Source organism: Rhinolophus sinicus, linkage group LG03 (genome assembly GCF_036562045.2).
Source record: "Rhinolophus sinicus isolate RSC01 linkage group LG03, ASM3656204v1, whole genome shotgun sequence".
Lineage (NCBI taxonomy): Eukaryota > Metazoa > Chordata > Mammalia > Chiroptera > Rhinolophidae > Rhinolophus > Rhinolophus sinicus.
The window spans coordinates 25,052,810-25,077,501 of record NC_133753.1 but is presented as its reverse complement, the minus strand read 5'-3'; the positions used below and the strand labels follow the sequence as shown (position 1 = coordinate 25,077,501).

At 51.3% G+C, this 24,692-nt stretch overlaps 1 protein-coding gene across 7 annotated transcripts in view; it reads left to right on the top strand.

The window, feature by feature from the left end:
- Positions 1 to 23,791, top strand: part of PAPLN (papilin, proteoglycan like sulfated glycoprotein) — a 36,925-nt gene extending 13,134 nt beyond the window's left edge. For all 7 annotated transcript variants that reach the window (XM_019733370.2, XM_019733368.2, XM_074327242.1 and 4 more), the window contains 20 exons: positions 370 to 450; positions 539 to 711; positions 871 to 994; positions 1,437 to 1,563; positions 2,593 to 2,800; positions 3,355 to 3,537; positions 3,749 to 3,890; positions 8,872 to 8,952; positions 9,118 to 9,376; positions 10,543 to 10,663; positions 10,975 to 11,113; positions 12,015 to 12,489; positions 13,217 to 13,354; positions 13,521 to 13,645; positions 13,922 to 14,072; positions 14,695 to 14,832; positions 15,491 to 15,618; positions 15,733 to 15,841; positions 18,434 to 18,600; positions 23,290 to 23,791. In XM_019733370.2, coding sequence (XP_019588929.2) covers positions 370 to 450; positions 539 to 711; positions 871 to 994; positions 1,437 to 1,563; positions 2,593 to 2,800; positions 3,355 to 3,537; positions 3,749 to 3,890; positions 8,872 to 8,952; positions 9,118 to 9,376; positions 10,543 to 10,663; positions 10,975 to 11,113; positions 12,015 to 12,489; positions 13,217 to 13,354; positions 13,521 to 13,645; positions 13,922 to 14,072; positions 14,695 to 14,832; positions 15,491 to 15,618; positions 15,733 to 15,841; positions 18,434 to 18,600; positions 23,290 to 23,465 — 3,245 coding nt within the window. In that variant the 3' untranslated portion in view covers positions 23,466 to 23,791. The remainder of the gene's footprint in view (positions 1 to 369; positions 451 to 538; positions 712 to 870; positions 995 to 1,436; positions 1,564 to 2,592; positions 2,801 to 3,354; positions 3,538 to 3,748; positions 3,891 to 8,871; positions 8,953 to 9,117; positions 9,377 to 10,542; positions 10,664 to 10,974; positions 11,114 to 12,014; positions 12,490 to 13,216; positions 13,355 to 13,520; positions 13,646 to 13,921; positions 14,073 to 14,694; positions 14,833 to 15,490; positions 15,619 to 15,732; positions 15,842 to 18,433; positions 18,601 to 23,289) is intronic.
- Positions 23,792 to 24,692: the final 901 nt, after the last annotated feature.

The window sequence follows — 24,692 nt, the reverse complement described above, 5'->3', positions numbered from 1 at the left end:
GGGTCTGATCTGGAGCTCAGGTCATACCTAAAAGGTGCAGGGTGGAGGCCAAACCCTTTTGCAGGAGCCTGTAGGACCACGCTAGCTAGGACCTCTGCCCACTCATCCAGTGTCGTCTCACACTGCCACTCATCCCTGTTCCCATTGTCCCCATCCGTCCTCTCCCCAGTCAGTTTGGGTGCCCAAGCCTGCTCACCCTGGGCCTTTGTAAAACTCTTTCCTCCTTCAGGAACACTCCTTCCCAAGCAGCCCAGCCCTGCTGCCTCCTACTCTTCCTTCCCAATCCCATCTGTGCTGCCAGGGGCTTAGCAGCCGCAGGCCAAGCCCTCCCTGTGGTTGGCTGGTCCCAGAGTCTCTCTGCTTCCCCAGGCTACAACCAAGTCCTGATAGTGCCTATGGGGGCCACCAGCATCCACATCGAAGAGGTGGCTGCCAGCAGGAATTTCCTGGGTGAGGACAGTTTGGATCTGGGGGTGTTGGGGGCTGCGGCAGGGAAGCGGGTGGCCCTGGCAGCTGATGGGGGGCTCACCCCACACAGCGGTGAAGAGCGTCCGTGGTGAGTACTACCTCAACGGGCACTGGACCATCGAGGTCGCCGGAAGCCTGCCCGTGGCCAACACCATCCTGCACTACGAGCGGGGTGCTGAGGGGGACCTGGCACCTGAGCGGCTCCATGCCCGCGGCCCCACCTCGGAGCCCCTGGTCATCGAGGTGAGTTGGCTGGTGGGAGAGGCCTCTGACGTGAAAGGGGCACCTGGTCCGCAGGAGGATGTGGGGGGCCTGGGGTCTGAAGCCGGCAGGAGGGCGGCAGGAAGCAGGGTGGCGGAGGCCCCACTGGCGACAGGCCTCATTGAGGATCCCCCTGTGCAGCTCATCAGCCAGGAGCCCAGCCCCGGCGTGCGCTATGAGTACCATCTGCCCCTGAGTGTCCCCGGGCCTGGCTTCAGCTGGAGCCATGGCTCGTGGAGTGAATGCAGTGCTGAGTGTGGCGGAGGTGAGGGCCTGGCCCCGGGGACTGGGCAATCCTCTCCTTGAGGCCTGACGGGGGGAGGTGGACCTGTAGATGAGACATCTGCATGTCGTGAGATCACCTTGGGGAAACCCAGGGGTTGGGGGACTCCATGAAGAACCCCCACCTAAGCTAAGAGAACCAGAGAGGGCTCCCTGAGGCCATGGCATTTCATAGGAGATGGTACTCCGTTGGCAGTGGAGGCAGAGCCTGAGCCAATGACCAGTTGTTACAGGGGGGCTTGGTCACTCACAGATAAAACTGTCCAAGCCTCAGTTTACTCACCTGTAAATGGGGGATGATGATGGCACCTATCCCAGGGGATTGTTTGAGGCACTTGGGATGTGTCCAGAACAGTGCCTGGCCCAGAGAACACATTTGGTGAATGTGGACTGACCAGCTGTCCACTATGGCCGGGCCTCTGCAGGTCACCAGTCCCGCCCAGTGTTCTGCACAAATGACAGTGAGGTCTACCCTGACCGCATGTGCCAGCACCAGTCACGTCCGGCCAGCCACCGCCCCTGCAGCCCTCATCCCTGCCCACAGACCAAGCGGTGAGGCCCTTGCCAGCCCCTCCACGCATGGCGGTACCCAAGCCCTGGGTGGGAGGGAGTCGGGTGCCTGGGCTGCTTTAGGTGTTGAGCAAAGAGGTTGGGTGGCCTAAGGCTTCCACAGCTGTGGCTAGAGTGGGGTGGTGGGGGTGGTGCAGCTGTCACTGGAGGAAACTGTGGAGAGGCCTGAGCATGAGGCCCAGGGCTATTCTGTCCATCCTTGTGTGCACATGTGGTGCCCAGAGTGTCCAGGCTGGTGGCAGGAGGGTTGAGGAAGATACTGGAGGTCCCATCTGTCTGAGCCATCAGGGCGCTTGGCTCGACAGATGCCCAGGAGTGGGCCGGGTTGGGCCTAAGGGTCTGTGGGCGTCTGCAATGCCTTTGTTTCTGTACAAAGGGCCTCTTACCTGTACCAGCCCAGAGTGTGGCACCTTGCTGGGGCCCAGTGTGTGTGTGGGAACAGGTAATCTGCAGGCCACAGGCTCCCTGCAGGGCTGGTGCAGTCCTTCCACCCTCGTGGCCTTGGTGGCAGCTGGCCTCATGGGATGGTGGTGGGCTTGGCTTTGCATGTGTGATGGGCACTGCCCTTTCCTCTGGGTCCATGTGCCCCAGGGCCAGGCACGGCCACTCCAGGCCACTGCACACATGGGTGAGTGTGGCCCCTCTGGAGATCCCCCAACTAAGGCCAGACTCTGAGGAAATGGAGTCTGGCTGGGGGTGACAGGGGACTTGGTGAGAAGGAGAAAAGGAGATGCCGGTGCGGACATGTGAGATCTGTGAGAGGGAGGAGGCAGCCAGGCTCTGTGTTATAAGGACCCAGTGCACAGTGGCAGGAGATGGTGAGCAGGGCTTTGCTCTTGGCCTTGGTGCAGAGCTTTTTGCCCCCCAACTTCACAGGCCTGGATGTTCAGAAGTTGGGGCAGGTTGGGGAGATCCCCAGCCCACTCCTGTGTGTGAGAGCTGGTGCCCCATCAGTCTGGGCTTTGGTCCCCTGCTGCTGGGCCAGCCTTACTGATTCCTGCTTCCTGCCAGCTGGAAGACTGGGCCCTGGGCGCCCTGCTCGGCCTCCTGTGGAGGTGGCTCCCAGTCCCGCTCCGTCTACTGCATCTGGTCTGATGGGACTGGCGTCCAGGAGGCTGTTGAGGAGGCCGAGTGTGCAGGTCTGCCTGGGAAGCCCCGTAGCACGCAGGCTTGCAACCTGCAGCACTGTGCAGTCTGGAGTGTGGAGCCCTGGGGAGAGGTGAGGACCCTGCCTGGCCCAGGAGGGGGTGGGGCGTAAGTGAGGAGCTGGGTCGTGGGCCGGGCAGCAGCAGGACAGGGTGGGAAGGATTGGCCTCCACTGTGAAAACAGATCCTGGGAAGTAAAGTGACCTGCTAGATTGTCTTGGAAGCTGTGGCCAAGGCTAGGACAAGGAGCAGGTGCTTGGATTCCTTCTCCAGTGCTCTCCCTCCTCCTCTAGGGTCCCAGGCCGGGTGGGAAAGGCTTTGCCTTGGACGCATTGGTTGGGGGCAAGGAAGGAGCTGGCACTGTCTGGGTCTGCTGGTTACTGCTTCCAGCACCTACAGATGTTCAAATTGCAAATGAGGGGATATGGAACATGTGCCTCAGGCTGGTGTCAACAGCCATGGTTCACGCTGTGTGACCTCAGGCGAGTGACTCAGCCTCTCTGGGCCTGGGAGCTGGACATGGGCAGTAGGGTGCTGTCCGCCCTCCATGTTAGGCCGGTGGCTGTCCAATCCAGCATGGCTTTTCTGAGCAAAGACAAGCTCCCACTGATGGCCTGGTTCTTACAGTGCTCTGTCAGCTGCGGTTCTGGAGTCCGGAAGAGGAGTGTCACTTGCCGGGGTGACCAGGGGTCTCTGCTCCATGCCACAGCATGCTCCTTCGAGGACCAGCCACCTCTCATTGAGCCCTGTGTGCATGATGACTGTCCCGTCCTTAATGACCAGGCCTGGCACATAGGCGCCTGGGGTCTAGTGAGTGCTTGCCTCCCTCCCCATGCCTGCTGCCCAAACCTGGACCCTTGGGTCTCTGGGAGGCAGCTGCACAGGGGCCTGTCCTTGCATCTGACATGCTTTCCCAGGCACTGTCTCCCTCCTTCCCTCCCTTGTGCATACCCCCACCTTCGGGGTCTCTCTCCCTATGCATACGTGTTCTCTCTTCCCACTCCCACCCTGTGGACCCCAGTGCTCCAAGAGCTGCAGCTCGGGCACTCGGAGGCGCCAGGTCATCTGTGCCATTGGGCCACCCAGCCACTGCAGGAACCTGCAGCTGTGGAAGCCTGCAGACGTGGAGCCCTGTAACACGCAACTCTGCCATCTCCCTCCTGGTAAGGACAGGAGGGGCCTGACTTCTCTCCCCACTACAAAGCTAGCCAGCACTTCCCGCCTCTGCTGTGTCAGCCACCAGGGCCACTCTCCTCCCACATCTCCCTTTACTGAAGCCTTTGCCACGCATAAAGTCCAGCTCTATGCAACCTCACTAGCCAGCCCTGTTTTACCCCTCAGAGGTCGCCTCCTACCCCCATAGCTCACTGTCACTCTTAAGTTAGTGTCCTTGTGCTGCAGTGGTTGCATATGGCTAACAAGCCATTAGGCCTACTAGCTATAAGCTTCTTGACGGCCGGGTACTTGACTTCCTTATTTCTGTTTATACCCCCAACAAAACTTAGCTAGCATGTGGTAGGTGCTCAGTGTTTGTTGAATGACTGAGTGCAGAGGAGGGAGGTGGTCTAGGAAAGATTGTCTTCACACACTCTTTCTGCTTCTGTATTCCCCCTTTCCCTTCCCTGCATCCCCACTGGGAAAGAAGGCATCCCAGGCATGAGAAGCTGCAGGAGGAAGGGCGCAGAGGCCAGCACTTGCTTGGTGTGAGGATGTGATATTGAGGAAGGCAGGGGTTGGGCTAAGCTGGGGTGGGAGGGGCTAAGCTGGGCGTGGGAGGGGCCTCTGTGAGGTGTGTTTGGCCCTGACTTGCGTGCGAGTGGTGGAGGCAGCAGGATTCTGATGGAGGTGCATGGTAGTGGGGCTAAGGACCAGTGGCCTGGAGTCAACAGCTAACCTGGTTCAGATCTCCACTCCATTGCTGCCCAACCCTGTGGGCACAGTCAGCTGCCTCTCCTTTCTGGTTCTCCGTTCGCCCATCTGTACAATGGGGTTAGCACGACTTTCCAGGCTTGGGGTGAGTCCCTGGCAGGCTGCCTGAACACACAGTGCCGGAGAAGCAAAGCGTTGGCCATGGTGGTGGTGAGGCTGGGTAGGGGCTCCTGGGTGCCTTGGCCTGGCCCCGGCCCTCAGGGTGCCTGAGCAGGACAATCCTCGGCTCCCATAAGTCCAGCTACCTAGAGCTACTCACCGTCCCAGGGCCCTGGACGCCTTCCTGGAATAGGTGGCCCTGAGCTTGCTGGAGAAAGGCATTCACATGGGTTAAAAGGAAGGAAATGGAGAGAGAATTTCAGGCCAGTTGAGTTGTTAACGAAAAAAACCTTCATTGCTATTTTTATAATTACGAAAACTATGTATGTTCATTGTGGAAAATTTGGAGAAATCCGGAAAGTAGTGCAGAGAAACTTCAATTTCCCGTGATACCATCCATCAGTGGGATAAAGCTTTAGTGTCCTTCCTTGTAACGTGTGTGGTTTTCTGTCTGCTTTCTCCTCTTAATGCTGTTTGGTGTGTGAACATTTCCCAGTGTCATGATTTCTTGAGGCTTCACGGAAGTCCATGATGGGTGAGAATTGAGGTGATTTCTGGTGGTTTGGGTACTGTCACTAACGCTGTAGTGTGTTCTGGTGTAAGCCTGGGAGGGGGATGGGGGTCCGATGACGAGCCCACTGGGTTGTGGGCCTTGGAGTGGGCACCGGACTCACCCCTGCAACCTCTGCTTCCTCCTCTTTCTAGACTCTAGAGCTGCGCTCGCCAGCAGAAATAGAATGCCAGACACACACGTCACTTAAAAGTATCTAAGAGACATGTTAAAAAAGTAAAAAGAAACAAATGAATTTATATGTAATAATATATTTTATTTAACCCAATTAAATATATATATATATATATATATATATATATATATATATATCCATGGAATCAATATAAAAATTATGAACAGGATACTTTACATTCTTTTCTTTTTATACGATTTTAAAAAATTAAATCTTTGAAATCCAGTGTATAGTGTACACTTATAGCACATCTCCAGTCAGCTGCTAACATTTCACTGACATACTTTATCTAGATTTAGATTTCATAAAATGTACAGTTGGCAAAGTGGGTTCACTACCCACGTTGTTTCAAACACACTGAGATATTTTTCTATAAATGAATCAAGCGTCAGTATTTCAATTTAAAACTCAATTACTCTGAAGTAAAGAACGTGAAACTCAGTTTCTGGGTCACTCTTGCCACATTTCAAGTGCTCAATAACTGAGACCAGTAGAGACCCCAGAACCGGCCCTCAGCCCAGGGGGTGAGGACGGGGACAGGAGGTCCAGAGGGTGGTTGGTGCTCTTAGGGCTGGAGTGATGCTGAGGGCTGCAGATTAAATTTGTCTGATACAGCCCTGGGGAGTCAGTAAAAGTTTGGGAGCTCGAAGATGACATCACAAAAGCTACTTAGGAGGACAAATTGTGCACCTGCCTGAGGGTCAGACTGAAGTGGAGACAGTGGGAAGCAGAAGCCTGGTGGGGGGCAGGCTGCGGAAATTCAAGTGCTAGAAAGAGCAACAACTGAAGGAATGGGCACCAGCCCAACAGAGCCTAATGCCCAGAGGGTATGTGGGAAAGAGGTGCTGGGCTCAAAGTTAAGTCTGAAAAGATGGAAGAGAAGCGTCACAGGACAGGAAGCCAGAGGCAGATGGGCTTGGCAGAAAAGTGCCTCTCACTTTGAGATGACAGAGGGACAGAAGGCAGAGATTCCCAGGCTGGCTGGGGGCTGTGAATGCAGGGCCCAGGAGAACGCAGAAGGCGGGTAGAAGATGATAGAACTGGGGAGAGAGTTTGAATCAGCCTTGCCTGAGGTTTTGGTCTGGGTGGGGTAGTCAGTAAAACGAAAACAAGGATTTTATCACATATCTACTGGAGTCTGCCCACCCTAAATTATTTTTAAAATATTCCTTGGAGACTGGCAAGATGTAGTCCATATGGGAATGGAATTTTCACTTATTGTTTATAAATTTATTCCATGGTGTAGTAGGAAGTACCCCCTACCCCCACCCAACCACACACATAGGAAGCACTCAGAAACTTTCACTATGAACATTTGGGATGTGTTCTGCAAGTCTTCTATGCATTATTTTTTTCAAATTCCTTTTGTCTTAATTTACTCAGCCTTTTGCATTTTTCTCCAACATTTTATGATGAAAAAAAATTTTTTAATGTTAAAAAAAATTTTTTTTTATTGGGGAATATTGGGGGACAGTGTGTTTCTCCAGGGCCCATCAGCTCCAAGTCATTGTTGTTCAATCTAGTTGTGGAGGGCGCAGCTCAGCTCTGAGTCCAGTCGCCGTTTTCAATCTTAGTTGCAGGGGGCGCAGCCCACCATCCCATGCAGGAATTGAACCGGCAACCATGTTGTTGAGAGCTCGTGCTCTAACTAACCTAGTCATCCGGCCACCCCTCTGGAAGCTCAGTGGCAGCTTGTTGTCTTCAGTCTAGTTGTGGAGGGTGCAGCTCACTGTTCCATGTGGGAATCGAACTGGCAACCCTGTTGTTGAGAGCTCACGCTCTAACCAACTGAGCCATCTGTCTGCCCGGAAAAATCTTTTTAATAACTTCATTGTGGTGGTTAAATATCATACCGTAAAATTCACCCATTTTAATGGTATAATTCATGATTTTTAGTAACCCACCTTCTAAATTCTACAATTAATATTTTGTTATATTTGCTTTCTCATTATCTACTCTCTGTCCTTTCTATCAATCCAATTACTTTTAATATGGAATCTTCTTATTGAGGTAAAATTCACATAACCTATGGTTAACCTTTTTTTTTTTTTTTTTAACTTTTATTTATTTTAAGTATGTTTTTCCAGGACCCATCAACTCCAAGTCAAGTAGTTGTTTCAATCTAGTTGTGGAGGGTGCAGCTCACACTGGCCCATGTGGGGATCGAACCGGCAACCCTGGTGTTACCAGCATCACGTTCTTACCAACTGAGCTAACTGGCCACCCCCGGTTAACCATTTTAAAGTGTAAAATTTGGTGTTAGTGTATTCACAATGTTGTACAACTACCAGCTCTCTAGTTTCAAAATTTTCATCACCCCATAAAAGTGCCTTGTACCCATTAAGTTATCACTTCTCATTAATCCCCTTCCCTGGCAACCGGATTTCCTTTCTGTTTTTATGGATTTGTCTATTCTGGATTTTATCACAGAAAAGCATCAGTAGACCTTTCGTGCCTGACTTCTTTCACTTAGCAGAATGTTCTGAGTGAGGTTTATCGAGGTTGTAGCATGTATCAGTACTTCATTCCTTTTTATGGCTGAATAACATTAAATTATATAGATACACCACCATTTGTTTATCCATTCATCTGCTGATAGGTATTTGGGTTATTTCCGCCTTTTAGACATAATGAATAATGCTGCCATAAGTATTCAAGTGCAAGTTTCTGTGTGGATGTTGGTTTTCATTTCTCTTGGGAATGTACCCAGGAGTGGAATTGCTGGGCCATATGGTAATTCCACGTTTAACTTTCTGAGGAGGTGCCAAAGTGTTTCCACAGTGTCTGCACCACTTTATATTCTCACCAGCAACGTATGACGGTTCCCATTTGTCCACATCCGCAGCACCACTTATTATTTCAGACTTTTGATTACAGCCATCCTGTGGGTGTGGAGTACTATCTCATTAAGGCTTTGATGAGCACTTCCTTAATGACTAATGATGTTGAACATCTTTTCGTGTGTTTGTTGGCCATTTGTATGTCTTCTCTGGAAAAATGTCTGTTCAAGTTCTTTGCTCTTTTTTAAATTGAACTACTTGTCTTTTCATCAACCCAATTAACAAAAAACTATGTATCACACTTTTTGTTAATGTTGGGATCAAACAGAGGTGCTAATTTTATATCTGACTTTTCTTTTTGTTGAACATGTAATATTAGCATTTTCTATGTGATTAAAGACTTTTGAAACATGGGAAGGGTGTTTTACAAAATCACAGGTGCTTCTCATGTCCCTTCTGCTGCCCTGGGCTCCCCTGGCCGGTCCGAGCAGTGGGGTGGAAGCAGATGTTGGCAGGGCTGGCCATGGCTCGGGCCCACTCCTCTCCTCTCCTCTGTCCCTCTGTCCCCCACCTGCTCTGGCTCCCTGCAGATGTCCCCAGTGTACAGGACGTGCACACCAGGCCCAGGGACCCCTGGATGTCTTTGGACCCTCGGGAGATCCCCGCCTCAGGTGAGCAGCTCTGTGGAAGCCCCCACCCTAGGGCCCTGGAGATGGAGGTTGAGAGTAGGGGTGAGTGGCTTAGGGGGGAATGGAAGGAGAGGGTTCTGATGTGGCCACTTATGGAGGTGAGGAGCCAGGTAGACACATCATGTGTCTTTTGCTTCCTCTTTCTAGATTCCAGAAACCAGGAGTGGACACATCTGGAGCAGCCCTCCACCCAGGGTAACCCCAGAGGAAACCAGAGCCCCCACCACCTGCCAGCCTCTGGTCCAGCCCCTTCTCTGCAGCAGTCCCCACGCCAGCAGCCCCTGCAGTCTGGCTCCAGGTTTCATGACTGCAGACACAGCCTCCATGGGTGCTGCCCCGATGGCCACACCACATCTCTCGGGCCACAGTGGCAAGGCTGCCCTGAAGCCTCTTGTAAGCAGAGCAGGTAGGTGCCTCTTCCTCCTCACCAGGTCAAAGAGGGGAGGTGTTTGTGGGGGGCGTCTGAGGGGCAGGCAGCATCTCTGCTCAGAGAGGGTGGAGTGGGTTTGCCGAGCTCAGGAATGGGACTACGGAGGGGTTGTCTCCGAGCTGCCCTGTGATTATGACTTTTGAAACATGGGAAGCGTGTTTTAAAAAATCACGGGTACTGCTCATGTCTCTTCTGCTGCCCTGGGTTCCCCTGGCCCTGTCTGAGCAGTGGGGTGGGAGCAGACGTTGGTCAGGCCTGGCCATGGCCCAGGCCCACTCCTCTCCTCTCCATCTTGAGGACTTGGATTCCTCCTTGGCAGCAGTGAGGCGGGGGTGGTGGTGGTGGTAAGGCCTGCTTTCTCTGCAGAAGTCAGCCTATGGAGACGTAGCCTGAGGCCCTGGAAAGGCACATGGGGTAGGATTCTAGCTGTCCATCCAAACCAGGCTCCCACTCCCTCAGGGGCTGGAATGCTTAGAGCCCAGACTTTCGGGCCAGTGGCCTGGGGGTGATTCCTAGTTCAGTCACTTAACTAGCTGTATGCTGGGTGACTTGGGGCAAGTTACTTAACCTCTCTGATCTTGGCTTCCTATGCTGGGAACAATGACAGCCACTGGTTGGGGTGACTGAGGATGAAACAAATCACACTGTGCCTAGCTGCCTGGCACGCAAAAGTGCTTTCATCCGCCCCCATTTCATCTTCCTTCCCAAGTACTGGTTGTAGAGGTGAAGTATATGCAGGATTCCTCTGATGCGCTTTCTGCCCCATCTCCCATCTCCTATCTGCTGCTATTTTGTAAAAACTCCCTGGGAACCCAATGTCCAGCCAGGTTCAGGTTGATTTCCTCCTCCTTGGTTTTGTCTTGGGAAGTGTGAGTTGGGGATTTTCCAGTTATTAGGGCTGCAACTCTATTGTGTTACTATTGCCCTCCCTGGTGGCCGCAAAGTGGTCATTAGATAGGGAGAGACTGGGGTCCATAGGATGGTGTGTCATACATGCAGGGACATGCTGTCACCTACTTGGATCCTCACCTGCTCAGCCCCCAGCACAGGGAGCCTTGGAGCCTGGGTGCTGGAAGCTCAGGGTCCCTGGAAGGGTGGGGATTAGGGCTGGTGGTGAGGGGAGGGCTGTGATGTCTGTCTAGGTACGGGTGCTGCCCTGACGGGGTGTCTGTGGCTGAGGGGCCCCATCAAGCTGGCTGTGCAAGGTCTTATGGTGATAACAACACTGGGAACAGGCCAGGGTCGAGAGCGGTGGCCTCCACAGTAAGTGTCCCATTCACATGAGGGGCAGGAGTCCAGCCCCCAAGCCTGCTCAATGCCACTGTGCAGCTTTGGCCTTGGAGGAAGGAGGGCCCTGAAGCCTGCTGGCCTGGCTTGTCTCCTCGAGGGCACAGGGCTTCAGAGGCGGTCTGGGGATGGGGGTTTCATCCCACATTCTCCTGGCTTCTGATCTCCCGAGACTGGGGTTATGCACGGTTGGCTCACAAGTCTGTCTCTCCCTCTTCCTGCCCTCCTTCCCGAGGCAGCCTAGAGTCCCCAGCAAAAGCGAGACCTATTCCCAACTTCTTCCCCAGGTCCCCAAGGCCCACCAGCCCCAGGCCCAGCAGAATGAGCCCAGTGAGTGCCGGGGCTCCCAGTTTGGCTGTTGCTATGACAATGTGGCCTCTGCAGCAGGCCCTCTTGGGGAAGGCTGTGTGGGGCAGCCCAGCCATGGTGAGTAGAGGCCCTTCCTCATCCTTCCTGGTGGGGAGGCTCTGGGTCCCACTGTGCCCCCCACCTCCGCCCAGAGCCAAAGACCTTTCTACTGGCTCAGTTCATTCATTTCTTCAACAAATATTGATTGATCACCTACTAGGTGCCAGGCCAGAGAGCAGACCCAGACTGTTCTCATTTACAGCAGTATGGCTCCTGTGGGAGTTGGGGGGTTGGAGGTAGAGAACCCACGGAGAAGCAAGGCCCTTTCTTCCCCCTGGGCAGAAAGGGTCTAGGGCTGTCAGTGCTGGGACGGACAGGGTGTCCCCACCGTGCCTGGGATGAGTCCTGGAGGGAGGTTATTGAGGTTGGAGCATGGGTGGAGCTGGGAACCAACTTGGGGACGTCGGAATCCAGACGGGCTGGTGGTCAGGGTCTGCAGGAGATTTTAAGCAGGAGCCAGCCATGGTCGTATGAATGTGGAGGGGCTGACCCAGCTGTGCTGGGAAGAGGTCTGCTAGAGCGGGCAGGTGGGGGCTGGAGCTACATTCAGAGGCTGGCGGGCCCCTTGCTGGGCATCTTCGCAGGCCCCTGGGAGCTCAGGCCTGGGTCCTAATCCCGAGCTAAGCAGCACATCAAGGTCAAGGCCTTGGGTTGCTCTGGGTGTGCCCTCCAGGAGTCTGGTTAGGGGTGAGGAGGGGTGCGAGGGAGCCAGTCCAGGGAGCTCACGGCTCTGACCTGCTGAGGGCTCTAGTTCTGTGGTGGGAGGTGTACGGTTTGGTTTCAGAGGCTGCTGTGGTCCCAGCCCAGGGCAGGTCTGGGCAGTGAGCAGGCGCCCCTATGGCCAGGTCAGGGGCCCAAGCAGAGGTGTCGGGGTGCTCCCGTTCCTGTCGGGGTGACTGACGCATCCTCCTGCCCTCAGCATTCCCCGTGCGGTGCCTGCTGCCCAGTGCCCACGGCTCCTGCGCAGACTGGGCTGCCCGTTGGTACTTCATTGCCTCGGTGGGCCGGTGTAACCGCTTCTGGTATGGTGGCTGCCACGGCAACGCCAATAACTTTGCCTCGGAGGAGGAGTGCATGAGCAGCTGCCACGGCTCTCGACGTGGGCCCCACCAACCCAAGCCGGGGGCCTCTGGCCAGAGCACCCACAGAGATGGTGGCAGCAGCAGTCCTGGAGGCCAGCAGGAGGCCAGCCAGCACAGGCCTGGGGCCGCGGTCCAGGGAAAGGCCTTGCCTTCTGGTGGCCTCCAGTGGCAGGACCCAGAGCCTGGGCCCAGGGAGGGGTACCACACGCAGGCCTTAGAACGGCCCTGGGGCCAGGAGCTGAGGCCCAGCGCTCCCGGACTGGGCGGAGATGGCAGTCGGTCAGCACCCCCCTCCCACAGCTCCTCCCACAGGTGACGCCCCCCTTTCCCAGGTTGGGGGAGAGGGACCCAGGTCAGGGGCTGAGCCTATTGAAGCTAAAACCCCAAGGTCAGCCAGCCCTCCCTCCCCATCCCTAACCTTGAAGCCTCCAAACAGCCCGGCCTGGAGGCCTCATTACCTTCATTCTATACCTGGGGAAGCTCAGGCTTCGGCGGTCAGGCAGCCAGTGCGTGGTGGCGCCTGGATTCCCCCGCAGATCTTGCCAGTGTATTCAGGGTCTGTCTAGTTGGAAAAGCTTATGGGCTTCATGACCTTTGGCAAGTCATCTGACTTCTCCACGCCTCCGTTTCTTGACCTGTAATATAGTGATATTATCTCATAGGTTTAGTGTGGGTTCCACTGGCTATTATGCTTGGGACTGTGTCATATCAGAGATTTGGGGAAATTAAAAAACAAAATAAATAAAACAAGTATGTGGTTTAGTCCCCATGTGAATCTGGTGTGTGCGGTCTCCCAACCTCTCCACCTTGGGCTTTGTGCCACCCCTGCTGTCCCCTGCTGCCGCTGCAGGGACAGATTGAGGCGGCCGTGCCTGGGGCATGGTAGGGAGGCTGGGAGGGCAGATTCCTGAGTCCACGGGCTTCCGGAGCTTGTGCTCCCATGACACCCTCTGGGCCCACAAATGCCCAAGACAGGATGGGCACGGATGGAGGGGTAGTCCCTGGCCCTGGCACTCATGCCTGGGCCTCCCATGTCCAGGATTAGCTTGACAGGCGTGGAGCCCTCTCTGGTCCAGGCGGCCCTGGGGCAGTTGGTACAGCTCTTCTGTGCAGAGGACACCTCCCTGGACCCTCATACCAGGTGGCAGAAAGACGGGCAGCCCATCTCCTCTGACAGGTGTGTGTGTGTCTTCCCCTGGTGGCAGCCCCTCAGATTTCCCCTGGGCTGGGAAGGTGAGTGTGGGGATATTGGCCCGTTCGCCAGGAGCTCTGGGGCCTGAGGGGGTTTGGGCTCATTATGGTTCTCAGGAGCCCAGAGCGCAAGCCCCCACCCCCTCATTCAGGCACAGGCTGCAGCCTGATGGCTCCCTGGTCATCAGCCCCCTGCGGGCAGAGGATGCTGGCACCTACAGCTGTGGCAGCTCCAGGCCGGTCCGTGACTCTCAGAAGATCCAGCTTCGCGTTACAGGTCTCTGTCCCCCACCTCCAGTGGGTTCTTATTGGCCCCAGGAAGGGAGGGGTTGGCTGGAAGGGCCTGGGCACCCCCACACTGGAGGGACTAGGGAGCTTCCTTGGGCCAAGGCACCCTGGTGGTAGGGATCGTAGGTACCAGTTGGGCTTGGTGGATGTCTTGCCCCTTGTGGCCTCGTTTCTCCACACATCCCCTGCCGGCCTCATGGCCCACACTTCCTTCCACCCACTTCTCCCCACAGCTCACCTCTTGCTTCTCCTGGCCTCATGACAGGGGGTCACACAGCAGTGCTGCCTGAGGCAGAGCCAAGGCACTTCCCTCAGACCAGGGACCCAGCCCAGGGCTACAGTCCCCAGGACTCCAGTCTAGGAGGGGATGCTGGGGGCCTGGGGGCCATCTCCTCGCGTCCACGGCCCACGACCAGGTAACAGGGCAGGAATGCCACCCTGCTCTCAGCCTCCCCCACTTGAGGGCCAGGGTCAATGGAGGGCTCAGTGGGTGAGAGAAGGGGAAAGGGAATGGTTCCCCAGACCCGTGTGTGCTGGGACCTGGCTTGCTGGCCTCTGCTCAGGGCTTTGTGAGGTGAGGATTAGAAAAACATGGTTCCCTGAGCTCAGCCTCTTGAGGAGGAAGGGGAGCCCTCCCTCCAACCCCAAGCCGTTGGAAATGGTGCAGGTTTATGGCCCAGGATTCGGGAGATGCAGGAAGGGAAGAGCATCAGGAGTTAAGGGCCTGAGACAGCCTTGAAGAAGGGCAGTTTTCAGAGGGGCTGGAGAGGGCGGGAGGGTGCCCAGGCCAAGGATCTAGAGGCAGATGTGGGATGCGGAGGGGACAGCCTGAGACTCTGGGAGCGGGGCGGTGAGAAAGCGGAGGTGGTGGTTCATGGGGTCACCAGTACAGAGGGGTGACTTTAGGAAGCCGAATGTGGCTGGAGCGGGAGAAGGGGCGCATGCGGCTTAGGCAGAGGTCCATTCCCCAGGCACCGATGGGAGTGGGGGCAGCAGTGGCAAGGACCCTCTCAGGGCTATGGGGTGCTTGTTGTGCAGGGTGCGCCTGGACCGGAACAAGCCTGGTGTGGTAGACGCCCAACCAGGCCAGCGGATCCGGTTGACCTGTCGTGCTGAGGGCTTCCCACCCCCAACTATCGAGTGGCAGAGAGATGGGCAGACCCTCTCTTCTCCGAGGTTTGTACAGCTCCTCTCCCCTCCCTGCTGTGTGCCCCCCAGCCCCACCCTACCCCCCTCTGTGCAGGCTGGTGGGAGGAGCTGCCAGGCGGCACCTCTGGTCAGTCAGGGGCTCTCGAGAGATGGAGCTGCTGAGCGCAGGGTCTCTGGGCCTTTCCAGAGTGTGGTTAGAGGACACGGGTAATGGGCCTGCTGACAGGTGATGGCTGGGGGAGAAATGGAGCAGACATGCTTCTGGCTGTAACCATAATAGCTAACATTTATTGAGCCCCTGAGTGTGACACTTGTGTGCACCATACAGTCTGCGGAAGAGCCACGCTGAAGTAGGTGGTTTTATCCCCATTTTTCACACGGAAGTTAATACCACACAGCTCCTAAGTGGCGGAACCAGGATTTGAGCCTACTACATGAGTATAGAAAAATTGTTTTGTACCAGAAAACTTGAAATGACTTTTATTGCCAGGCTTAAAAGTCAGGCATCTTCCAAGAAAAGGAGAGTGCTGGCAGCTGGAGGACCTAAGGCTGACTGGCTCTTTGGTCGACCCCACTCAACAGTAGGGGCCACTCAGCCTCTCACCAGGGAAAAGAAAGACTCTGCCCCTCCCCTGGCCCTCGCTGTCAGGTGGGATGGACCCACCTGACTCTGCTTGGTCCCCAGATACCAGCTGCAGCCCGATGGCTCTCTGGTCATCAGCCATGTGGCTGTGGAAGACGGTGGCTTCTATGCCTGTGTCGCCTTCAATGGGCAGGACCGCGACCAGCGATGGGTCCAGCTCCGAGTTCTGGGTAAGGTGCAGTGCTGAGTGGAAGAGTGCCTGGAGCCAGGTGCCTTTGAGGTCAGGTGGCACAGGTTGGGCATGATTGGCACAGCGGCTGATACTGCCTCCTCCTTGGGCCCAGGGGAGCTGACAATCACAGGGCTGCCCTCTACTGTGACGGTGCCAGAAGGTGACACGGCCAGGCTGCTGTGTGTGGTGGCAGGAGAAAGTGTGAACATCAGATGGTCCAGGTAAGGCTCTGTTCCTGGCACCTGAGGTTGTACAGCCCAGGCACAGGTGGTCTGCCTTTCTGCAGGGATGTTTGTCACCACTGTCCTCCCCTCCTCCTTCCACTCCTGCCTCCAGACCCGGTGCCCACACAATGAGGCCACACAGGATGTCTTTCCTGGTGGTTGGGCCACATCAGGGTTTGTCAACCTCAGCCCTACTGACATTTTGGACCCAGTAATTTTTTTGTGGGGGACGGTCCTGTGCATTGGTAGGATGGTCAGCAGCATCCAGGCGCTCTACCCACTGGGTGCCAGGAGCACTCCCTCCCAAGTCATGACAATAAAGTGTCTTCAGAGGCTGCCACATGTCCCCAGGGTTGAAAACCACTGGGTTTCACTCTGCTTTGGAGACGTCAGTGGCCTTTTACCTCAGGTCAGTTGGTCTGATTCATTTAGCAAAATATTTTGCCCCCTTCCTCCTTGCAGTGTGTCAGGACTAGGCTAGGCTCTGGGGACCCTGGGGTAACCAGAGCCCTAAAACATGCCCAGGGGATCCAGGGACGATCTGAGTCCCCTAGATACTCCCAGGCAGGATATGGCCCAGTGACAAGCCGCAGAGGTTTGCCCTAAGTGCTGTCTGCAGAGGAGTGAGGCTGCCTTCCGTCTAGAATCAAGACAGGGTGGCCATGAAGGCTGAGGGGATGTCCTTGGTCAAGCTCACAGGTGAGTGACAGGGGCCAGCATGGGGATGGGCCCTCACACGGCACGAGGCTTGAAGCATCTTCAACTTTGCCTCCCCTGGATCTTCCCAGCAGCAATATACTCAGGACCCCATCTTTAAAACAAAGATAGAAACCACACTGTCCTCTGATCCTGTTTCCTTGCAGCCTGGCCTTCGATCAGTCTCCCCTTCATAGCACGACTGGGGGTCTCCTCCTGTCAGTCCCCTGCTCACAGCTCCACCCTTTGCAAAGGGCCTCACATCCCCCCCAACCCCCCGCCCCCCACTCAAGGGACACTGCTCTGGCCAAGGCCACCAACTGCCTTCCTGTTCCTAAGTCCTCTGGTCATATCCCAGTCCCCACATGACCTGTGTCCTTCCACGGGCCTCTTGCACGTCCTGAGCTCTTTCCTCCCCTTGGCTCCAAACAACACGTCTTCTGGTGTCCTTCTGCTTCTCTGGCCGCTGCTTCTCTTTTCCAGGCTGGCTCGATTCCTCACACCTATCCCTTAGAGGCTGATACACCTCAAGGTCTGTCCTTGGTCCTCAGTTCATCTAACTTCACCTTGGGTAACCTTGTAGACACAGTTTCTGGGACCATTCAGTGGTGATACACAATATGTGTCCAGACCTCAAATCCGATGCCTCCTGGTATCTCACAGGCACCAGAAATGCAAAATGGAGGGTGTGGGGACAGAGCCAGGAGTGCAGTTTCCAGGCTCTCCGCCTCACATAGAAAGGTGCTGGCTCAGGTAGTAAATGGCCATCAGCTGTGGCTAGTTGGCCGTCAGCTGTAACCAGTGAGCCATTGGCCACTAATATAACTGCCGTGGCTACGCTAGCAGAAAAAATGGGGGCTAGCAAGAAGATGGTGGCTGAGCCTGCAAGCGGTGCAGTGAGGGTTGCGAACAGTGTGGCTCCGGCTTCCTATGTCTCCAACCCAGCCCCCAGCGAGACTATAGTAGTATGACTCCCCTACCTATGGCTCCGTGGGTGTTCCTTTTTGGCCTCACCGTGTCCTGCGTTCTTATGTGAGGAGCGGAACTAGAGACCCCAGAAGAGACCCCGCCTGTCACCCTGCATCACAGTGGAAAATAAACTCACCATTCACCCCTCATCCCCACCCCCACCCCGGGTCTCCCCACAATGGAGGGGCACCACCATTACCCAGTAACCTAAGCTAGAAAACTCTATTATCCTTGATTTCTTCCCCATCTCCCACATCTGCCCATCATCCCAATCCCTTTATTCTGCTGCCTGTGCCATCTACCTGTGTGCAGCAGCCACTCACCTGGTCTCTGCTTTCAGGTTTGTCCCCTACCCCCCACTGCAGTTAGCAATCCTTTCAAAGCACAAACACTGTGTTGGTCCTGCTGAGCTTACACCCCTTCATTACCCCCAGGATCCAACCCAAACTCCTGACCAGAGCCGTGTATACTTCCTCCCTCGCTCGCCCTTATTCTGGCCATGGCCTTCCTTCAAGCTCCTGAGTCCCCATGTTCCCCTTCAGCCAGCCAGCTGCAGCCTCACCCTCAGGGAAGGCTCCCCTAAGCACCGCACACCCCCACCCAGTGCCCTGGAGGCAGGGGGAGCTTACATCCTGCATCCAGCACAGGCTTGGCATCTCACTGTTGCCTAAATAGTCTTTGTTAATGAAGAGTGTGGCTCCTTTGTGGATAAGAGGCACATTTACAGTCACGCAGATCACTGTACTCAGCTGAGGCCAGTTCCCATCACTTCTGAGTTATTTTGCTTTGATCATGTGCAATCTTTTCCTTGAGCTGAGGGTCATCTGTCTACAGAGGAAGCAGCTGGCTCTGGAATGGTCTTTGATAGGCTCGTCCCTCGCCTCCTGGCCCTGGCCAGCTCTCCCAGTGTCCTCTCCTCTCCAGGAATGGGCTGCCGCTATGGGCCGATGGCCACCATGTCCGCCAGTCCCCAGACGGTACACTGCTGATCCACAACCTGCAGGCCAGGGACGAGGGCTCCTACACGTGCAGTGCCTACCGTGGGAGCCAGGCCGTCAGCCGCAGCACGGAGGTGAAGGTGGTCCCGCCAGGTGAGAAAGGCCTCCCCAGGAGTTTGCTTGTTCTCGAGAGCTGGCTGTTTGCTGCAGAATGAGGATGAGTGCAGGCTCTGCAGCCCGAGGGGCTCTGGTCCACATCCTGGCTCACTCAGCCCAGCACTGGTAGTGTGAGTCCGGGTAAGGGGCTTAACCCACTCATCTGTCCAGTGGGCTACGCCACGGCCTCGTGGGCTTGTAGTGATGAAGAAAGAATGTGTATGTATGATAGGCAGCTGGTAATAGCGTAACACATGATGTTACATGTCATTTTTTAGACTTACCAATCTTCATTTTTTAGACTTACCAATCTTCATGATTGACTGGAACTTCATTATAATACTTAAGGCAGACGGACCATTAAAATCTGACCATTCCAATTAAGGTGGCAAAAAGGGATCCTATGATTGGAAAGTGCTTTCCTGGCCCTTTGATCATATAACCCAGAAAGGAAAGGGCAGGGATTAATGTCACCATCTTACTACAAAGGAGACAGATACCCAGAGAGCTCAAGTGATGTTTCTGTAAGTCACACAGCAAATTCGTGGCCAAGTTGGTACTAGGTCTTTTTGACTCTTCATATTTAATGTTCTTGTCACTAAACTATTACACCTGGAACTGGGCAGAATTTTACCTGTGTTATTCAGTAATTTGGTATTTTAGCCTTATATTCTCCAGCTCTTGCTTTCTGAGTTGTTACATTAGCAAATTTCAACAAATCTAAATACTGTATTGTAAGATGCATTGTTTGCATACCACTAAGGCAAAAGGCTTCTAGCAAGATTCTAGCAAGATTCTAGCAAGAGAAAAGCAGTTAGTTACCTACAAGGGAGCACTCATAAGATTGTCAACTGATTCCTCAATAGAAATATTGCAGTCCAGAAGGGACTGGCATGAGATGTTCAAAATGATGAAAAGCAAGTGCCTACAACCAAGATTATTCTACCCAGCTAGACTATCATTTAGAATCAAAGGAGAGATAGAGCTTCCCAGACAAGAAAAAGCTCAAGGAGTTCATCACCACTAAACCAATATTACAAGAAATATTAAAGGGACTTCTTTAAGTAGAAAAGACAAGATAAAAATATGAATAAAATATAGGAAAGAAAAAAATTCTCACTGACAAAGACAAACAGTAAAAGCAGTGGATCAACCAACTGCAAAGCTAGTACAAATGTTAAAAAGGCAAAAGTAGGAAGATCATGTGTAATTACAACAATAAATTAAGAATTCACACAAACGAAGTAAAAAATGACAAAAACAAATGTGGAAGGGGGCAGTAAAGCATTGTAGGGATTTTAGAATGTGTTCAAACTTAAGTGACTATCAATGTAAAATAGACTGCTATAAATATAACTTGGTATATATGAAGCACACGATAACCACAAATCAAAAATCTATAAGAGATATATACAAGAAATAAAGCGAAAGGAATCCAAACATGACACTATAGAAAGTCATCAACATAGAAGAGATCAAGAGAATAAGAAAGGAATAGAGAAGAACTAAAAAAAAAAAATCAGAAAACAATAAAATAGTAATAACTACATACCTATCAATAATTATTTTAAATGTAAATGGACTAAATGCTCCAATCAAAAGACATAGGGTGGCTAAATGGATAAGTAAACAAGACCCTAACATATGCTGCCTACAAGAGACCCACTTCGGATCGAAGGACACACACAGATGGAAAGTAAAGGGGTGGAAAAAGATATTACATGCAAATGGGAACAAAAAAGAAGCTGTGGTAATAATACTTTTAAAATCTATTTTGTCTGATATAACAAGGGCTGTAACAGGAGAGAAAAAAAGCACTTCATAATGACAAAGGGATCGAGCCAGCAAGAGGATATAAATAACACATTACAGCAGATGGACTTCAGCGGAATATACCTTCTTTTCAAGTGCACATGGAATATTTTCCAGGATAGACCACAAGTTAGGCCACAAAACAAGTCTCAATAAATTTAAGACGGCTGAAATCATATCAAGCATCTTCTCCAATCACAATGGTATAAACTAGAAATCAATTAGAAGAAGAAAATTGAAAAATACACAAACGTGGCGGTTAAATAACATGCTACTAAACAATAAATGGGTTAACAAGATCAAGGAAGAAATAAAAAAATACCTTGAGATAAATGAAAATGAAAACACAATGACCCTAAATCTATGGGACACAGCAAAAGCAGTTCTAATAGGGAAATTTATAGCAATACATGCCTACCTCAAGAAACAAGAAAATTCTTAAACAATCTAACCTTACACAGAAAGGAACTAGAATAAGAACAGAGCCCCAAGTGAGTAGAAGGAAGGAAATAATAAAGATCAGAGCAGAAATGAAATAGTCTAAAAATAATAGAAAAGATCAATGAAACCAAGATCTGGTTCTTTGAAAAGATAAACAAAATCGATAAACCTTTAGCCAGACTTGTTAAGAAAAAAAGAGAGAGGGCACAAATAAATAAAATCAGATACGAAAGAAGTGACAACTGACGTCACACAAATACAAATGATTGTTAGGAAATACCATGAACAATTATATGCCAACAAATGGGATAAACTGGAAGAAATGGGTAAATTCTGAGAAACATATAATCTTCCAAGGCAGAATCAAGGCTGAATCAGGAAGAAACAGAAGATCTGAACAGACAGATAACTACTAATGAAATCAAATCAGTAATTTTTAAAAACTCCCAAGGAAAAAAAAGGCCTCGACCAAATGGCTTCACAGGTGAATTTTACCAAACATTGAAAGAAGAATTAACACTATCCTTTTCAAACTATTCCAAAAATTTGAAGAGGAGGAAGGGTCCCCAAACTCATTTTACAGGGCCAGTATTATTCTCATACCAAAACCAGACAAAGACAGGACAAAAAAAGAAAATTATAGACCAATATCCCTTATGAACAAAGATGCAGAAGTCCTCAACAAAATATTAGCCAATCGAATTCAGCAATACATTAAAAAGATCATACACCATAATCAAGAGGGATTTATTTCTGAATGCAAGGGTGGTTCAATGTCTGCAAATCAATTAATGTGATACACCACATAAACAAAATGAAGGATAAAAATCATATGATCTTATCAATAGATGCAGATAAAGCATTTGACTAAATCCAGCATGCATTTATGATAAAAACTCTCAGCAAAATGGAGATAAAGGGGGACATTCCTTAACATAATAAAGGCCATATATGATAAACCCACAGCTAACATAATACTCAATGGTGAAAAGCTAAAAGCTTTTGCTTTAAGAGCAGGAACAAGATAAGGAAGTCCACTTTCACCACTTTTATTCAACATAATATTGGAAGTCCTAGCCACACCCATCACACAAGAAAAAGAAAGGCGTCCGAATTGGAAAAGAAGAAGTAAAACTGTCATTATTTGCAGATGACATGATACTATATATAGAGAACCCTCAGGAATCCACCAAAAAACTATTAAAACAAATAAATCAATTCAGTAAAATAGCAGGATAAAAAATTAATATTCAGGAATCAGTTGCATTTTTATACACCAATAACGAGCTATCAGAGAAATTAAGAAAACAATCCCATTTATAATTGCATCAAAAAGAATAAAATAACTAGGAATAAATTTAGCCAAGGAGGTAAAAGACCTGTACTTAGAAAATTATGAGACATTGAAGAAAGAAACTGAAGAAGATACAAATAAATGGAAGGCTATACTGTGCTCACGGATAGGAAAAATTAACACGGTTACAACGTCCATAGGACCCAAAGCAATCTACAGAGTCAACGGCAATGTCCATCAAAGTAACAATGGCATTTTTCAGAGAACTACAACAAATAATCCTAAAATGTATATGGAACCAAAAAGATCCCAAATAGCCAAAGAAATCTTGAGAAAGAAGAACAAAATTGGTGTAGTTCGCTATCTGAAGAAATTCAAAACACTAATTCAACAAGACATATGCACCCCTATGTTCACTGCAGCATTATTTACATATCCAGGATAAGATATGGAAGCAACCTAAGTGTCCATCGATAAATGAATGGATAAAGAAGATACGGTACATATATACACTAGAATATATCTCAGCCATAAAAGACTGAAATCTTGTGCTTTGCGACAACATGAATGGACCTAGAAGGTATTATGGTAAGTGAAATAAGTCAGACAGAGAAAGCCAAATACCATATGATTTCACTTACATGTGGAATCTAAAAAAACAAAATAAATGAACAAAACAAACTCATCAATACAGAGAACAAACTGATGGTTGCCAGAGAGGGGTGTTGGGGGATTGGGTGCAAAAGGGAAAGGGATTAAGACATACAAATTGCCAATTATGAAAACAGTCACGAGGATGTACAGTACAGCATAGGGAATATAGTCAATAATATTGTAATAACTACATATGGTTTTAGATGAGTACTAGACTTATTGTTGTGATCACTCCGTAAGTTACATAAACATCAAATCACTGTTGTACACCTGAAACTAATATAATATTGTATGTCAACTATAATTAGGAAAAAAAACACCAATGGATGGAAATTGTGGTCCTTCATGTAGTTGTGCATATCGGCATTGAAATGTTACAGAATAACTGCATTTTGGGGAGAACCTGACAAGGAAATGAAATGGTAGGTGAGAATTTCGGCACATACAGAGCTTCCTTACCACTTTCTCTCTTCCCTGTTTTGCAGCAGTGGCCGCCCAGCCAAGGGACCCCAGGAGGCAGTGCATCGACCATCCTGAGCTGGCCAATTGTAATTTGATCCTGCAGGCCCAGCTCTGTGGCAATGAGTATTACTCCAGCTTCTGCTGTGCCAGCTGTTCCCGTTCCTGGCCTCATGCTCAGCCAGTCTGGCAGCAGGGATGAAGGCTGGCTCCAGCCCCAGTTCTGAAACAACTCTTAGAGCTGGGGAGAGGGGCAGAGAGACTCTTGGTCTCCCCTCTCTGGCTGGCAAAGGGAGTAGTCTTCTGGAGACACTTGCCCCACTAGTGTTGAGCCTCAGCAACAGCCAGTCTAGCCTTCTGAGCCCCAGCAGTGTTTGCATCTCCGACATGATGACAGGAGGCTGCTGAGTTGTCAAGAAGAGGAATATGATTGGATAAGGCCCCCATTACTTTACAACTTCTCTCCGTAATTTGTTACATAGGATCAGTTCACTGTGTGATAAAACAAGTGACCAGGTTCTCACTTCATTCAAAGGTGTGGAATGATTTTAAAGTTAACATCTATCTCATATGGGGAACACTCACTCCTGCTGTGACAGGGAAGTACTCTTGCTAGAACTAGATCTCACCCGGGGTCAAACAGTGGTCTACTGCTCTACTCTCTCTTTCACCCTTCTAGGTAGTATAGCGACAGCTTCAAATCTCATCCGTGCATACGGTTAACAGCATGGTGTTGGTGAAAGTTCTCAGCAAAGTGGAATATAACGTAAGGCTCAGAACAGGGATTTGGGATGAAAAAGTAGCACTTGGATTATTATGGAAGAACTGGAAAAGCGCCTTGCTTTCATCGGGAAGCTGGAGCCTCAAGCCCTTGTCCTGAGGCCGACAGGCAGAACTGGCGTGAGCATGGGCTCACACCCGTACGGGTGGGATGGCTGGGCCTGCTCTGTATTGGGACCAACGAGGAGCCTTTCCTCCTCAAGTAGGAATCTGTGCTGCCCAATCAAAGCCAGTCTATTATTAAAAACAGCAACAGCAGGATGGGGGCGCCCAATGGAGGGGAGGGCAATGTAATAATAGCACGTGGCTTCAGAAATGGTTTGAGATGGAAGAAGTCATTCTTCATCTCAGAATCTCCAATTCCTTGCTTCAAAATAAGAGGCCTGGATTCAAAGAGCTTCCAAGTCCCTTTCCACTTGAACCTTCTACAAATCCTGCAGGGGGCTGGCTGGGCCTATTGACAGAGGTTACTGTGGGACACAGAAAAGACAGGCTTTACAGGGAAAGGTGACTTTAATTACCACCATGCTGGCTGGAAAAGGGATAAACTATGCCATGGGTGAGGGACACTTCTCAGTCTGCGTGTCATTCAACACAGGAAACATGGGTCGGGGGCAGGGGTCTTTTCTTTCCATTTAAAAAAACATAG